The following is a 16,630-nucleotide window of genomic DNA, read 5'->3' as shown; positions in this document are numbered from 1 at the left end:
GATAGAATAAATAATATAGATATATAGAAATAAATAATATAGAATCCTTTTTAGGCTGGTTTTTGTAGCCCGTTTCACTTAAATCGTACAAAATTGCATGTAATGTGCGTAATGTGCGTAAGTATGTTACTAACGTCCATTTTTTAGATATTCTTTCGAAAATAACTCGATAATATCCTAAAAACAACGTGCTTTTGCAGCCTGCCACGCGACAGTGCTTGCGCGAGCATAGCACGGCCGCTACGGCCGCGCGACACTGACGCAGCGTTACTGTCGCTGCGACAGTGACGCTGCGCTCGAACGTTCCATCATACATTTCCGTACTGTATAATACTATCGCTCTGTCGCCGCGTCACTGTCGCTGCGTTAGTGACGCCGGAGCCGCGGTGGTCGGAAGTCCACCTTTATTCAAGACCTAAATATAATACTCAACAAAAATATGATATGCTCTATGAAATATTAATAACAAAATCTGGAAACAAAAAAACAATTAAAACGAAATCGACAATATCTGAAAAAACTAACGAACTTCTGGAAAAACGGTTAAATCTAATAAAAATACCTAATAAATCTAGAAGCATAAGAATGGAAATAGGTAAATTAAGTAAAGAGATCAAAACACAAATGAAAAAAGATCGTAAGAGTTTTAGACTAAAAATATTTGAGAAACATATTGTCAAGACAGGGGGAATTAAAAAAGCTGTTAAGTTTATAACAGATAAAACAAATTGGATACCAAAGATGAAAGACCGAACGGACACGACGAAGACCAAAAGATACGATATAATTATTAAACATCGCCACCAAATTCTACGAAGATCTGTATTCCAAAAAAATTAAAACCGACGAAACTGACTTACAGAGCAACGAAACTGTTCCACCAATACTAAAAGAAGAAATAATCAAAGCTATAGAAACACAAAAAATTGACACAGCTCCCGGACCAGACTCTATCAGCAATGCACTATTAATGGAGTGTAAAAGCGCTCTTGCACCAATACTGCAATATATCTTTAATGACATACTGGACACGGAAACCATACCAACCCAGTGGGCAAACTCGTCAATAACCCTTCTCCACAAAAAGGGAGATAAGAGTGAAATCAACAACTATAGGCCCATTAGCCTGATGTCTAATATATATAAAGTATTCGCAAAGATCATCCTCCGTCGAATAACCAGGAATCTAGACGAGAATCAGCCTAGAGAACAGGCTGGTTTCAGTGCAGGATATTCGACGCTGGACCACATACACGCAGTGAGACAGATTTTTGAAAAGAATACAATATACAGTTCTACTGTTGTTTTATTGATTTCAACAAGGCATTTGATTCAATCGACCACGAATGCATCTGGCGAAGTTTAAAAAATCAAGGAGTTCAATTAAAATACATCAGAATTCTAAAAAATATTTACACAATTAGTACAGCGAAAATAAAATTAGAAAAACACGGAAAAGAAATAAAAATAAACAGAGGCGTACGACAGGGAGATCCTATTTCCCCTAAATTATTTACCGCGGTCTTAGAAGAGATCTTTCGAAAACTCGATTGGGATCAATATGGCTTAAATATACATGGACAAAACCTAAACAATCTGCGCTTCGCCGATGATATTGTTATATTCGCGGAATCAAGTACTCATCTCCAAAGCATGCTAGAGGACCTAGAGAGGGAAAGTCGTAAAGTCGGCCTCACAATGAATATAACAAAAACTAAAATCATGACGAACGCTACGGAATCTCCTATTATATTAAACAGTAAACCCATTGAATATGTAAAAGAATACACTTATTTAGGCCAACAGATATCCATAAATAATGTTATGTCGAAAGAAATAGATACAAGAATTGGTCTTGCTTGGAAAAGTTATTGGAGACTGAAAGAAATAATGAAAAATGAGGAAACAAATGTACACATTAAGAAGAAGCTTTTTAACACATGTGTATTACCAGTTCTTACATATGGTTGCCAAACATGGTCACTCACCAAAGCGCAAAACTCAAAAATAAGGACATGCCAGACGTCTATGGAAAGGAGCATGTTAAATATTAGGAAAATCGACAGAGTAAGGAATAAAACAATCAGAAAGCGTACGAAAGTAGAAGATGTGATATGTTAAACACGGAAGCTTAAATGGGAATGGACTGGCCATATATTAAGAGGATGTGAAAGACAGATTAGAAGGTGGGAAGACGAAATCGTAGCAACAGCGGTAAAAACATGGACGAGGACAACACTGAACAGAAAAGAGTGGAAAGGAATAGAGGAGGCCTTTGCCAAATTAAACAGACCAATCTGCCGATGTCGACTCATCAGAGTCTTAATTAAGTTTTTTTTTTATATGCACATATTGTTTACCATTGTTGTGTCTGATTAAGGCTAATAAATAAAATAAATAAAATAAAAAACGGTGGTTGCATAATATAATAGTTCTTTCTCATAATTATTTTTCAATAGGTATGTAAAATTATAGGTAGGTAAATTGCTTTCCAAATCGGTAGGTATATCAATTTTTATTACGAATGACAATGCATTCTAAAGTCTAATTCAATTAAGTGTTCGAGTTACAAAGCTTGATTTGATTTCATTGATATTACGCTAATAAATTAGGATACCTAGCTTCCATTTTTCGCAATATTGGTCTGGCCGCGGAATGTACCTACTATGTTAGCAGGGAGCCCGCGGCTGCAGACCCATAACACAATAAAAAACTCTAAAGTGTTCCCCCTCGTGTCTCGTCGTGTATGACCTGTGTAAGCCGCCCGGCCCCTTTGCTTGATACATAAAATTACCACTGGCATAGTTTCTGCCAATCAATAAACATCTGATTGAGTTGCATATGTAAATATTTGGCGGTATTGTGAATATCGCTCGTAAGAATGAGCGAGCGCGTAAATTAACGAATTTATTAATACCACATATTATTATCTAATACGTATAAAAATTAATAATTAATGTTAAATGTTTACTGGACACTGCTGGTTCAAATGAATCAATTTCTAAATGTCTATACTAATATTATAAAGCTGAAGAGTTTGTTTGTGTGTTTGTTTTAACGTGCTAATCTCGGGAACTGCTGGTCTGATTTGAAAAATTATTTCGGTGTAAGATAGCCCATTTATCGAGGAAGGTTATAAGGTTTAAATCATCACGCTACGACCAACAGGAGTGGAGCCATAGGGGTGAAACCGCGCGGAGCAGCTAGTCTACAATAAAACTAAAGAAAAATTATCTATATATTTTCACAATGCATTGCAAACAATAAGAATACACGAGAAAACGTGTAACACGTGTTACAGAATTCTACGTAGTTCTTGTATTCTTTCTTCAACTTTCCAGTATTAGACGGGACTTTTTAAAAATCTTTCTCTTACACATGTCAACAAAAGTCACTGATGTGCGAGGATTCATTGTATAAGATGTTATAACTTCATAGTTTATTTCTAAGAAGTCTACGTACAGTAAAATGTATTCAAGTGGCTTTTATCAGCTTACGTCATTCGCGTAGAATAAGACGCTTTCCCAGCAACAAGTTTAACTCGTAATATATTTTAGCAAAACTAAATTTTAATGCGTTTAAAAGCTCATAAAATATGTGAGTGGATGAATTATGTTATTGCGCTATTATTTTAATATGAGGTGAATCTAAAATACATAATGTGGGTTTAAATCGGTAAAAATAATTATCTATTCTACGCTAGATTTTCCTTTCAGTAGATTATTGATTTTTAGAAATAAGGTAGGTTAAACAAACCTTGGACATTATTGCGGATAACTATTTTATTGATAAAACTACCTACGCTGATAAAGTAAATTTAATTAAGTAGTGATATCTAGACACGCGGCAGCGTGTCAAGCCGAGTTCAAGCGAAGAGAACTGGCGAGCAGCAGCCGTGTGTATATTTACACGAACCATTTCGAGCCACTTTTCACCCCCTTATAACTCGAAAACTATTTAAGTTATATAAACCAAATTTGGTACATATCAAGAAGACCTCAAGATAAACAAGAACCTTAAATTTCATAAATACAGATGAAACAGTTGCGTAGGTATTAATATCCAAAAATCGCAATTTTTAAGACTGACTGACTTATAGACATATACAAAACCTAACCCACTTCCAGATGACCTAGAAAGTTCAAATTTTGTAATCAACTAGGTAATAGTGAGTGTACAAAGGAAAAAATCAGAAAATACTGAATTTATTTGTATTTAATTTTTTTTTCAATGACATAAATTTTGTTTGTATGGAAAAATGGAAAAGTTTAAAAAAAAAGAAAATAGTATATTTACCTTACTAGTCTTAAAAAATAGATCAAAACTAATCAGTGGCCGAAAAAAATTTTGAAATCCATCAATAAATGACTGAGATATAGATTATTGAAGTTTACATATTTTAGGACGAAACATCTGTAGATTCGAAGCGCCTCTGACATCACACTCACTCGCGCTAGTATCGCTAGGGCGGATTACTTCGATTGCATGATTTCTTTATTCAAAACTGTTATTAAACGTAAAATAAAAGAAAATTGTAATAAAAATATTGCCTTTATTGCTCGTACAGTTAAAAATAATATTATATTTTACATATTCACATTTATTTATTCTTTATTTATGAGTGTTTAGTTTAGTTTTAATTTCAGTGTAAATAAATAAATCTATACATATAATAAAATCGTAGGAAAGTCAAAACTGTACATTGAATATTTTTTTAAAAGAATACATAATCCATGATCTATAATCGATATAGAAGCCAAAAACATAGTTTTTAGAATTTTTGTCTGTTTGTCTGTTTGTCGGTTTGTCTGTTTGTCTGTTTGTCTGTATATTTGTCCGAGCTAATCTCGAAAAGTACCGCATAGATTGACTTCAAATTTTGCATGAATATTACTAACAGGTCGGGTGAGGCTTTTATATACACATTATCATGCTATCACCTCCGGGGGAGGAGCTGTGAACCTTTATTTTTCTAACGTATTCCGTGTATTACACAGCGTACAATCTAAAGACTCATGTTTAAATGTTGTTTTTGGGTAAGCCACGCTATTATCTAGCTTTACACTATAAAAACTACGTCATTTACGTAATTTTGGCAGAGAAACAGTTTAATGAATCTTAGTAGTATAAAGACAAATTTGAAACAGCGCCATCTATGAGACTTCATTAAAATCAAATCAATTTACATGTTTAACGCTTCTTGCAAATTTATAATTAAAAATTAAATAATATGATGTTGGTGGGGTTTTTAATTGTACTTATTTATTTAACTTTTTAACCCATGTCTTCCCAGAGTCCACTTCAGGTGCTTATATTTTATGTGAATATACTAAATAAAATTTTACAAGTGAGGGTAGATGTTTATTATTTGATGTCAAACAAGACACCATTAACAGTTAATTGTGACATTTTAAAAAATCCTTCTTGCGTTCCCACAAAAGGTAAGTTGTAGCTTTTATATTTATTCTTTATACATAATTAATTATATAGTTAGACTCATGTTTTTAATTAGAATTGAAGTTACGACAAAATAAGAAAATGATGAAATTTTATTTTTATGTATAACTTTTACAAGACTATATTACACGCCCAAAGAAGGTCACTTTAGTTCTTGATAAAATTTTATTTGTTAGTAGATTTTTAATAAAATTAGGTAAAGTAATCTTTTCATTTTTTTTATTTACAGATTCAATGTTCATAAAAATTAACGATTTGCATGAGGATGTAGTAGAAATAAGTATCCTGGCGCGTGGTCAATTGTTGACTAAAGTTAATTTCCAACGTATGGTACAATCATTGGAAGAATCTTGGGTAATTTTAGAGGATATTTTTCGGGAATGAGAAAAGGGGCAGCCAACCACGTATCAGCGTGCGTGCGTGAGAATCTACCTACGTTTTAGTACCAAAAAAAAATGTTATTTTGAAACATAAATATTGCATTAACAACTACTGTACAAGTATGATTTTTAATCGTGCTTTACTGTCATCTATTATCGTTATGGCTATCGCGGTACAGATCGTACTGGGATCAGAGTACATATTATTTATCAATTGGTGTGGTAATATACGTACCACACCAAGTAAAATATTTACAATCATACCAAATGGATTAACACGGTATGTACATAAGGCGGTCTTATCGCTTACTAGCGATCTCTTCCAGACTGCCCAAGGTAAGAGAAAGAAAAGAAAGAAAGAAAAGAAAAAACATTTATTTCAAGGACATAATCAAACAAAGTCTTAAAAACATGATAAACAAAACAATAAAAAAGTAAAATAATAAAGAGAAAAAATAAAAAATAAAACGAAATTTGCACGGTAGGATGTCCTCGAAAAAGGGTGACCAACTCAGCTAAATACTGTACGACAGAAATGCACGCACAGCGCTGGTTTTCAGTGGCCCCTAAATGTTGTCGCAATAATCAGAGTGACCTCCGTTACAGTAATAAAATATTAAAATACATATAAATAATAAATATGAACAATTAAAATAATACGTCTATGTGCAGAGATAAACAAAAATTAATAGAATAAATATAATATAAGTAGTAATAAATATACAAAAGAAAGTATAATTAACAAATATAGAAAGAGAAGAATTAGAGAGATAAAGAATTATACTCATGATCCAGGAATTTTCAACCGAAAAAGAAGTTTTTCTGTAATTGGTAGTAATTGTTTCATTTATTTATTTTAAATACCTAATTTTACTTTTATATTTGCCCATTTGCATTACATTCAGCTTCCATAAAACTTATAAAAATTTTATGTTTATTTCTGTCTAATACTCTTTTTTAGATATAAATAACAAAAACAACTTTTTTATTAAAATTTAGTACCTTGGGAAGATATTATCTATGTGTTAATAGAACAATACATAAAGGAAATTATGTTACGATTTTATACACAGAACAGTTGTGATTTTATACAATGAAGATATGTAAAAAAATATTAGCAGGTGTAATTATTAAATTGATCCCGAACCCAAAACTGTAGTTAATTTTTTCGTCATTTAGTGTTTAATTCATGTCAATTGGTTCATTAATAAAAAAAATTATTATCATTTAAATAATCACGGCGAACATTTGCTAAGGCATTCATGTACAAGGTTTAATCGTTCAGTGTGCACAGGCGATTTTTTTTTTGTAAGTATTACAATAACAAAAAACTTTAAACTGATATCGAAAGTAGTTACTAACCTAATAATGGCCATAATCATTTTTTTTAAATAAATCGAGAAATATCAAAAAAAATATCTTTAAACCCTCCCATACATTAAGTACATAATATTATGAAATATGAATAATGAATATCCCATATACATTTAATATGAAAGATTTTAGCTTTCTTTTTCTTTTTTTGGTTGTCTGCTTTAATTACTTCGCAAATTTGAAGTGGCATTTTCCACGCTTTTTCCGGACATTTTCACGCATTTTCCGGATATTTTCCGGGCATTTTCCGGGCAATTCCTCACGCATTTTCCGGGGATTTTCCAGGCATTTTCCACGCCTTTTCCGGACCATTTCACGCATTTTCCGGATATTTTCCAGATATTTTCCAGGCATTTCCCAGGCATTTTCCTGACATTTCCCTGACATTTTCCGGAGATTATCCAGGCATTTTCCACGCTTTTCCGGACATTTTCACGCGTTTTCCGGATATTTTCTGGGAATTTTCTGGGTAATTCCCAGGAAATTTCCGGGGATTTTCCAGGCATTTTCCACGCTTTTTCCGGATATTTTCCAGATATTTCCCAGGCATTTCCCAAGCATTTTCCGGACATTCCCTGACATTTTTCCGGGGATTTCCAGGCATTTTCCACGCTTTTTCCGGACATTTTCACGCATTTTCCGGATATTTTCTAGATATTTTCCAGGCATTTTCCAGGCATTTTCTGAACATTTCCTTGACATTTTCCGGAGATTTTCCAGGCATTTCCCACGCTTTTTCCAGACATTTTCACGCATTTTCCGGGGATTTTCCAGGCATTTTCCAGACATTTTCCTGACATTTTCCGGGAATTTTCCAGGCATTTTCCACGCCTTTTCCGGATATTCCACGCATTTTTTGAATATTTTCCGGGCATTTTCTGGGCATCTCTCAGGCATTTTCCGGGGATTTCCAGGCATTTTCCACGCTTTTTCCGGATATTTTCCAGACATTTCCCTAGCATTTTCCGGAGATTTTTCAGGCATTTTCCACGCTTTTCCCGAACATTTTCACGCATTTTCCGGATATTTTCCGGGTATTTCCCGGACATTTTCACACATTTTCCGGGGGATTTTCCAGATATTTTACAGGAATTTTCCGGATATCCCCGGAAAATGCCCCGGATTTCCGGAAAGTACGTAAGTTTTTTAGCTTAGATTAGTAATAAATTCTATTAACTATTCTATGAATTGTTTATGGTAGTACGTGTTTACTAAATAATTGTATGTAAAGTAGTAACTACTATGCAGTCGCTATTCCACGCGGACGAAGTCGCGGGCACAGCTAGTAAATAAATAAAACCTTTATTTTGCTTTAAACATGGTATTCAATGGTGATACAATTATATTAATAAAGCACAAACATGTTTAGCCAATACAAGCATGCAAAAATAATTACCATAAATGGTGTAATGGAAGAAGGCTTCGTCGAAGGTCGAAATGATTTAATTTGCGTAATATTAATATGAGTGAAACATCTTTAGGCGCGTTTAGAGTAAAATTTCAAGATCGCGTCATGGCAATACCGTAACGTCATGGAGTAAGGCGACGATTCTTCTACAACGATCTTTGCATCTTGGTAATAGTGTGTGTACAAATTCACGCTGGATGTTTAGAAAATCATGTAATCTTTTAAACAGAAAACGAGTTTAAAAAATTGCAGATAATGACGGGGCAATGTGCGCTGACATTCATAACATACAAGAAAATATAGAAAATAATACTAAACAAACCATACAGAGAAACCGCAAGAAAAAAAAATCGTATATAAAAAGTATTATATTTATAAAGTAAATCAAATTTGCAGAGTAATTTTCTGTACAAAAAGTAATGATATCCCACCAAAAACATAAATGTAAAAATTGGAGCCGAGTTCAATCGTTGACTTAATTTGCCAAAAAAAGAAATGAGATCTAAATGTGTGCCAAGTTCTGCAGACAGTCCAGAAATTTATTTACAAAGATGTATTAAGTTCTTAGGTTGACTGAAAACTCAATTGTTTTATTCCCGTAGAGAACAATGTTTATTCCAAAATATAACTTTTTTAATTTGAATAATATAATTATTTTCACAAAGCAAACAACTAATGACCTATTGAACCCCATAATTTGATGAGGCTAGTTTTACATACTGTTTATATTTTGTGAGGTTCTAAAAACTAGCCTCATCAAATTATGGGGTTCAATAGGTCATTAGTTGTTTGCTTTGTGAAAATAATTATATTATTCAAATTAAGAAAGTTATATTTTGGAATAAACATTGTTCTCTAAGGGAATAAAACAATTGAGTTTTCAGTCAACCTAAGAACTTAATACATCTTTGTAAATAAATTTCTGGACTGTCTGCAGAACTTGGCACACATTTAGATCTCATTTCTTTTTTTGGCAAATTAAGTCAACGATTGAACTCGGCTCCAATTTTTACATTTATGTTTTTGGTGGGATCACAATTTACTTTAGTATCTAGTTATTTCATTTGATTGTTAATGTTCAATCTACTCAAACATTTGAATAACAACTAAAAGCGTTGTTCAAATAAACCACACTCCGATGGAGCGTAAATCCAATGTACCAACTCAATAAAATATAAAAGCCTATTTTGTATAGACGAAATATATCGATTTCACATATTGTTCTGAACCTAACACTTAAACTATATTATTGCATTTTTATTTTATATTGTTTATACATTAAAAAGTATCTAAATTATATTGAGCAAAAAGGATCAGACATAACCAGGTGCTATTATTCAATTAATAACTGTTTTTCATTCGAGTAAAACGCTTTTCCAAAACTGCAAAACACAATAAGAAAAAAGTCATAACACGAATTAAGACCCTTGTCCATGCAAAAACAACCTAAAACAAAAACCTTTTAGTCTCCATTAGGATTTATTAAAGCCAGACGGATTAAATCTACTTACACCAAATATCGAAATTAAATTAGCTATGACAAAATTGAAGCGCATGATGCATATTGCTTATATTACCTAAATAGAGCCATGATGAAAACATAGACCTTTAGAAATTAAAGATTTTAACGGATTTTAAATGCGATTTATTCATTATATTATTATCCCGACGTTTCGCACTATATTGTATACTAAAACCTTCCTCTTGAATCACTCTATCTATTAAAAAACCCGCATCAAAATCCGTTGCGAAGTTTGAAAGATTTAAGCATACAAAGGGACATAGGGACAGAGAAAGTGACTTTGTTTTATACTATGTACCTAGTGATGATACTCGCGTAAAATCAAACACTAGATAAAATAACATGAATATTATGTTTTAAAAAGAGATGATGAAATCACTGATTTGATTCTGATTAAAAATAAATGAAATTGTAAACTTGTAAAGTGATTTAGTATAAAGTAGGTATATATAATTGTTGATTTTCTTTGCAAAAACATTTTTTTTTTCAACTTTTAAAAATCCATTTCCATCTACATATAAAGATAAAAAATCTTTAAAAAACTAAATACAAAGACTAGGTTTCAATAATGACGTAGAGTCGTTACCTATAGTTATTATAGATAAAGTGTTTATTAAAGTAACCGTCAATATTATAACATTAATATTATTTAAAAGTGCGTAAATTTAACTATAGACAACTTTTGTCCGTAACATGAACCTTTAAAACAAAATTTATTGTATTTAATACAGTTTTAATCATTCTTTTGATGTCCCGTCCCACGTAAAATAATCTCTTTTCATATTTTATAATAATATGAGAATTTGGAAAATGTTCAAGTCTGGTAAATATTCTGCGCCGAATACTGCAAGTTTCATTGAAATATCAGCGCTTTTGTTACCGCTACGTTTTTGGGATTAATTTTCAGTTAAAATAATATTAAATTTTCGATTCCTTTTAAATTTCATCCGCTTTATTCTTATTTCAGCTTACGGAATAATCAATATGGAATATTGTAATGAAGCTTTTCCGAATGAAAACAGGACCAATAATGTTAAAAAATTAAATGGCAGTATTATGGATAGACTTGAAAATAATTGTGTAACTCATGATTGTAATAATACTGAAAACAAAGAAGTATGTGGTATACGACAAGACGGGCCGGGATATAGAATAAGATTATTTCGCAATAAATGTGAACTATACGAAGTAAATTGTAAAGAACGCACAGATTTCTTTCTAACAGATTTATTTATTTGTAAGTCAGCACTAAATTATAGTGAAACCACTCATGTACAAGAATTAAATTATATTAATAGAAACATCAAAGATCAAATTAATGGTATAAGAAATTTGGTTATTATAAATGGCGCAATGCTTGGGAAAAATACTGATATTAATGATACGATTGATAATTTCTTTGCCGCGACTCATGTTTTCGATTTACCGATGAAAGAAATGAATCCTCTCAACACAAGGCGTAGGTTGATAAAGAACGCTGGGCCAATCAAGATATTTGTACCTTTGATTGATATACCCAAAGAAAAGAAAAATGATACTTATCACCAGCCTACGCTATCGTCATGCTACCACAAGTGCCCAACGGTATGTTGCTCATTATAAATCTATTAATATAAATATGATCTTTGTGATGTGATCTTTAAGATGTAAAAGATGAAGTAGGAGGTAAGCTTACCAATTAATGTTATTTCAATAGGGAAAAAGCGCGTAATTTCTTTTTTTTTTCCAACATGATTACAATATTTACTGTAGGTACTTTAATATTTAACTTAATCATACTAATTTTATCTTTACTACGGGGACAAAGACGTTCCATGTGAGTTTAAGGTAATGGCCCACAATGGTAGTCACGTGATGATGTCATCTAACTTTAAAATTCTAGGACTTTTGGACGATATTTTCATTTTATTTCGATTCACGTACAAGTTCAATTTGGGTTGAACATTCGATTTTCTGATTAAAGTACGTGTATAATGTGTATTGTAAACCTATATTCGATACGATATACCTATACGTACAGAAAGTTACAACACAAGTTAGTTACAATAATTAAAAAAGTTAGTTTTCCAAAATTTTTTTAAAATCATTCAAAAAATTGAAATTATTCTTTCCATCTCTAGCCGTCATAGCGGTCACGTACAGTCGTGAATGTTTTTTGTTCTTCTATGGATTGTGGCAAAAATGGGTTTTTTGTTTCGCATGTACATCATAGATAGGGAGGCGAGGTAGCTAAATGGCGTAATTCAACGGCGTCGTCGAGACTTATCAAAATCGAAAGAGAAAATAATTTCGAAAAGAAAAGCTTCTATAAAAACCATTTTAGCGGTGGGTTTGGCGTGTACGGATTTTCAAAAATGTAAAAAAAAACAGTTACTTGGGCATTCTCGAGCGCGTCAGATATTCATACTACGTATGCCCCAAGTGCCTCTGATAACAACGGTATACTAATCTGCCGGTTTGCGTGGTGGGGCTAGGCATATAAATTCGTCAAAAATGCACAAAAAAAAAATTTACTCGAGCGCGTCAGATTTTTGGAAGGGGTGCTAAGTAGGCCCCAAGGAAGCTCCCCTTAAAAAAACTGACGATTACGGCATGACGATAAGCTACGATGAATTTTTGAAAATGCAGAAAAAAAAAGTCCTTTTGAAATACTCGAGCGCGTCAGATTTTCATAGGGGAGGTTTATCTCGGTACCCTGAAAGCATATGTTCTTAATCTGACAAAAATGTTGGTGGGTTCTCTTAATCTGACCGAAAAAGGTTTGTGGGTTTCTTTTTTTTAATCATCGTTATTTCATATCAATTTTTCTTACCACCCTCAGTTTTCGAGATATACTCAAAAAACCGAGAGTTTGAGTTTTTATGATGCTTCAAGTAAAAAAAGTTTTAACTTTGGACAAAAATGAAAAGAGACCTTTTTTTGTAAAATAAAATTACCTTTTTTGTTTAATTAAACTTTTTTTTTGGAAAAAGTAAAGTTCGCAACTTATATGCTGCAACGCGTTTTTTAGAAGACGAAACGGCTCCTCCAGACTTCCGGTCATGCGGAAACCGGCAGATTTTGTGTTTTTAGTAAGTTTTAGATTATATTCTTCAAAATAAAAATAAAAAAAATCGCGCTCGAGAATGCCGGATTAACGTTTTTTTTTTACAAATTCGCGACCCTATAACTCGGCGGCGTCAAGAACTTATGGTCAGATTAGTTAAATTTAGTCTTAAAACACTAAAATCAACCCCCAATATCTAATAAAACCACAGCATGACATGAACGAACTGACTTTAATTTTTTATAACACATTACATACAGCAGGTGGCGCTAGTGAAAACACTGATTTTGTTACCATATTTAATTATTACCGCCACTTAACAAAATCAAAAAATGATATAGGATAAGATATTTTAATTAACAGGTAAAATGCCAAGCTTCTTCATAAAATAATAATGTTTAACAGAATTTTAACTTTTTGTAAGAATGTCTGCTGGCATTTCAGTTGTCTGTAAATAGCTTAATTTTATATAATTATTGGCTACAGCCTCTCTTACAAAGTTGTATCTAATATCAATATGTTTTGATCTCCGGTGGAAAATAGGATTCAATGCTAGTTTTTGAGCACTTTGACAATCATTAAATAAAACAATTGGATCCAATTCTCCAACGATTTCAAACAATAAATTTCTTAAATAAATCCCTTCTTTACGTGCTTCAGACATGGATATATATTCAGCCTCAGTGCTGGATAATGCTACATTTCTTTGTTTTCGACATTCAAAAGATATAACAGTATTTGACAACATAAAACAGAAACCAGAATATGACCTTCTGTCAGTAATATCTGAACCCCAGTCAGCATCTACAAAACCTTCTATAGAAAGATTATTTTTACAAAAGACAAGGCCATAGCTTTTAGTCTTTTTTAAATATTTTAGAATTCTCTTTGCATGCTTCCAGTGGGTTTCATTATATGCATTATTAAACTGACTTAAGTAAGTAACACTAAATGCAATATCTGGCCTAGTAAGAACCGCTAAATACATAAGTCCACCTATCAACTGCTGAAATGGATAATTATTATTACAAATAAAAGATTTCTCTAATTTTAAATTTGCCTCCATAGGAGTTTCTGCAGTTTTACAATGTATCATATTAAACCTTTTCAACAATTGATCAACATATTCTTCCTGATCTAATGTTATCTTAGTTTCATCAATTTTAACTCTTATACCTAAGCATTTTCTAATTTGACCAAGATTTTTAATTTTAAATTTACTACTTAATTCTTGAACCAGCTGTTCAGTAGCTTTCTTACAATTTGAAAATACAAAGAAGTCGTCAACAAATAGTGCAATTACAATTTTTACATTATCTTTAAATTTTGAAAATAAACATGGTTCATACTCTGACTTTTTGTAACCTAAACTAATCAAGTAATCATTGACTCTCTCATACCAAGCTCTAGATGATTGCTTTAAGCCATATATAGCTCTTTTCAATTTTAACACTTTATTTTCACCATCATTACACTCAAAAGTTACAGGTTTTTTCATATACACAGTTTCATTCAGAAAACCATTAAGAAAAGCGGTGGTTACATCGAGATGGGTGACATCTAAATTTAATTTAGCTGCTAATGCAAACAGTAATCTTAGTGTGGAATATCTAAGCACAGGGGAAAAAGTTTCATGATAGTCCACTCCAGCCTTTTGAGAGAAACCTTTTGCCACTAATCTAGATCTATACCGCACATTATTATCACTGTCATATTTCTTTTTGAACACCCACTTGCACTGAATTACCGAACTATTTTGAGGATGGTCCACGAGCTCCCAGGCTTCATTCTGTTTGAAAGAGTCCAATTCTTCCTTCATGCTAGCTCTCCAGAAAACACTCTCCGGGCCATTCAAAGCTTCATCAAGCGTGACTTCTCTGTCAATATTTTCACATTCTGCAATACACAGATTTGTATACCAGTCTGGTTGCCTTCTTGTACGTTTTGGTAGTTTTTCTTGTTCAACCAAGGTAATGTCTGAGTCTATAGTGGCATCAAAGAAGCTGTCACTAGAATCACTTACTGAAGAAGCTTCTGCATCTGGAATATATGTCTTATCTTGATCATTATCTTCTTCTGAGATTGTACTTTTATTTTCTTTTGTTGTGCTTTCCTCCACTGAAGACTTACAGACGACTGGTATCTGTATAGTATCTTTTACTGACTCATTTGAAGACTCCATGATAACTATGTCTCTGCTGGTAGTCACGGTATTGCTTGTTTCATCATAAACTCTGTAGCCCTTAATATTTTCAGCATAGCCAACCAATATCAACTGTTTGGCCTTTTCATCCCATTTCAAACGTTTTTGTTTTGGAACATGTGCCATTACTTTGCTGCCAAATATTCTCAAATGGCTCAAATTTGGCTTCTGGCCTGTCCAGACTTCATATGGTGTCCTGTTGTTCAGTCCCGTAACCACAGATCTATTTCTTAGATATACAGAAGTATTTACCGCCTCTGACCAGAACTTCTTGTCTAAATCAGCATCGAAAATCAAACATCTGGCCTTTTCTACGATGGACCTGTTCATTCTTTCGCATAGACCGTTCTGCTCCGGGGTGTAAGCATTTGTCTTTTGGTGGACAATTCCTTGCTTTTTCAAGTATTTCTCAAATTCCTGACTACAGAATTCACCTCCGTTATCTGTCCTTAGTATTTTTATCTTTCTGTCTTTCTGTTTTTCAACCATGGACTGAAACTCAACAAAATATTTGAAAACTTCACTTTTTGCTTTCATAAAGTTGTGTCTTCTGAATTTTATGAATTCCGTTCTTTTGTGATGACCTCGCTGAAGACTTTGCACGCACAAGTTGAGTTACTTTTTAAAATATCCGACCAGCAGGAAACTCGATCTCGCCACAAAATGCTACTTGTGCATGGAGTTACTGAGGAGAGAAAAGAAGATACCGCTGCACTGGTCGCTAAAGTGCTCGCTGACCGGCTTCAAAAACCTGATGTTGTACCCGAAAGCTTTAGTCGCTGTCATCGTTTGGGTCGTGGCAATACCGATAAGCCCCGGCCTATTGTAGTCAAATTTAAAAGTCTGCCAATGAGGGATCATGTTTGGTTCTCTAAAACTTGCTTCAAGAACACGGGTATTACCATATCTGAGTATCTCACAAAAGCCAGGCATGACACTTTTATGGCTGCACGCAAGAAGTTTGGTATTCCAAGGTGTTGGACGCTTGAGGGGAGTATTATCATCCGGACCTCTGATGGAGTTCGCCACAGAGTTGTTTCATCCGAGGACCTTGATCTTATCGCTTGTGATAGCACTGAGCTATCTGCTGCAACATCCAACAACACTAAAGATACCAAGGGGACAACCGGCTCTCGAACGAGGCGTCCTAAAAAGTAAAAGTAAATTTCAAATCTATGAGGTTATACCACCCATTAGGTACTTATTATATTTCTTTTTAATTTCACTCTTGCTTCTTTTG

The 16,630-nt window shown here is 33.1% G+C and overlaps 1 protein-coding gene across 2 annotated transcripts in view; it reads left to right on the top strand.

Annotated features, from left to right (window-relative positions):
• The window catches only part of LOC123704897, a 490,404-nt gene that overhangs the window by 457,674 nt on the left and 16,100 nt on the right, over positions 1–16,630 (top strand). For both annotated transcript variants that reach the window (XM_045653393.1, XM_045653392.1), the window contains exon 2: positions 11,109–11,725. In XM_045653393.1, coding sequence (XP_045509349.1) covers positions 11,126–11,725 — 600 coding nt within the window. In that variant the 5' untranslated portion in view covers positions 11,109–11,125. The remainder of the gene's footprint in view (positions 1–11,108; positions 11,726–16,630) is intronic.

The sequence above is a fragment of the Colias croceus genome, chromosome W, assembly GCF_905220415.1.
Source record: "Colias croceus chromosome W, ilColCroc2.1".
NCBI classification, from domain to species: domain Eukaryota; kingdom Metazoa; phylum Arthropoda; class Insecta; order Lepidoptera; family Pieridae; genus Colias; species Colias croceus.
The sequence above is the reverse complement of the archived record's forward strand: the minus strand, read 5'-3'. Positions and strand labels throughout refer to the sequence as shown.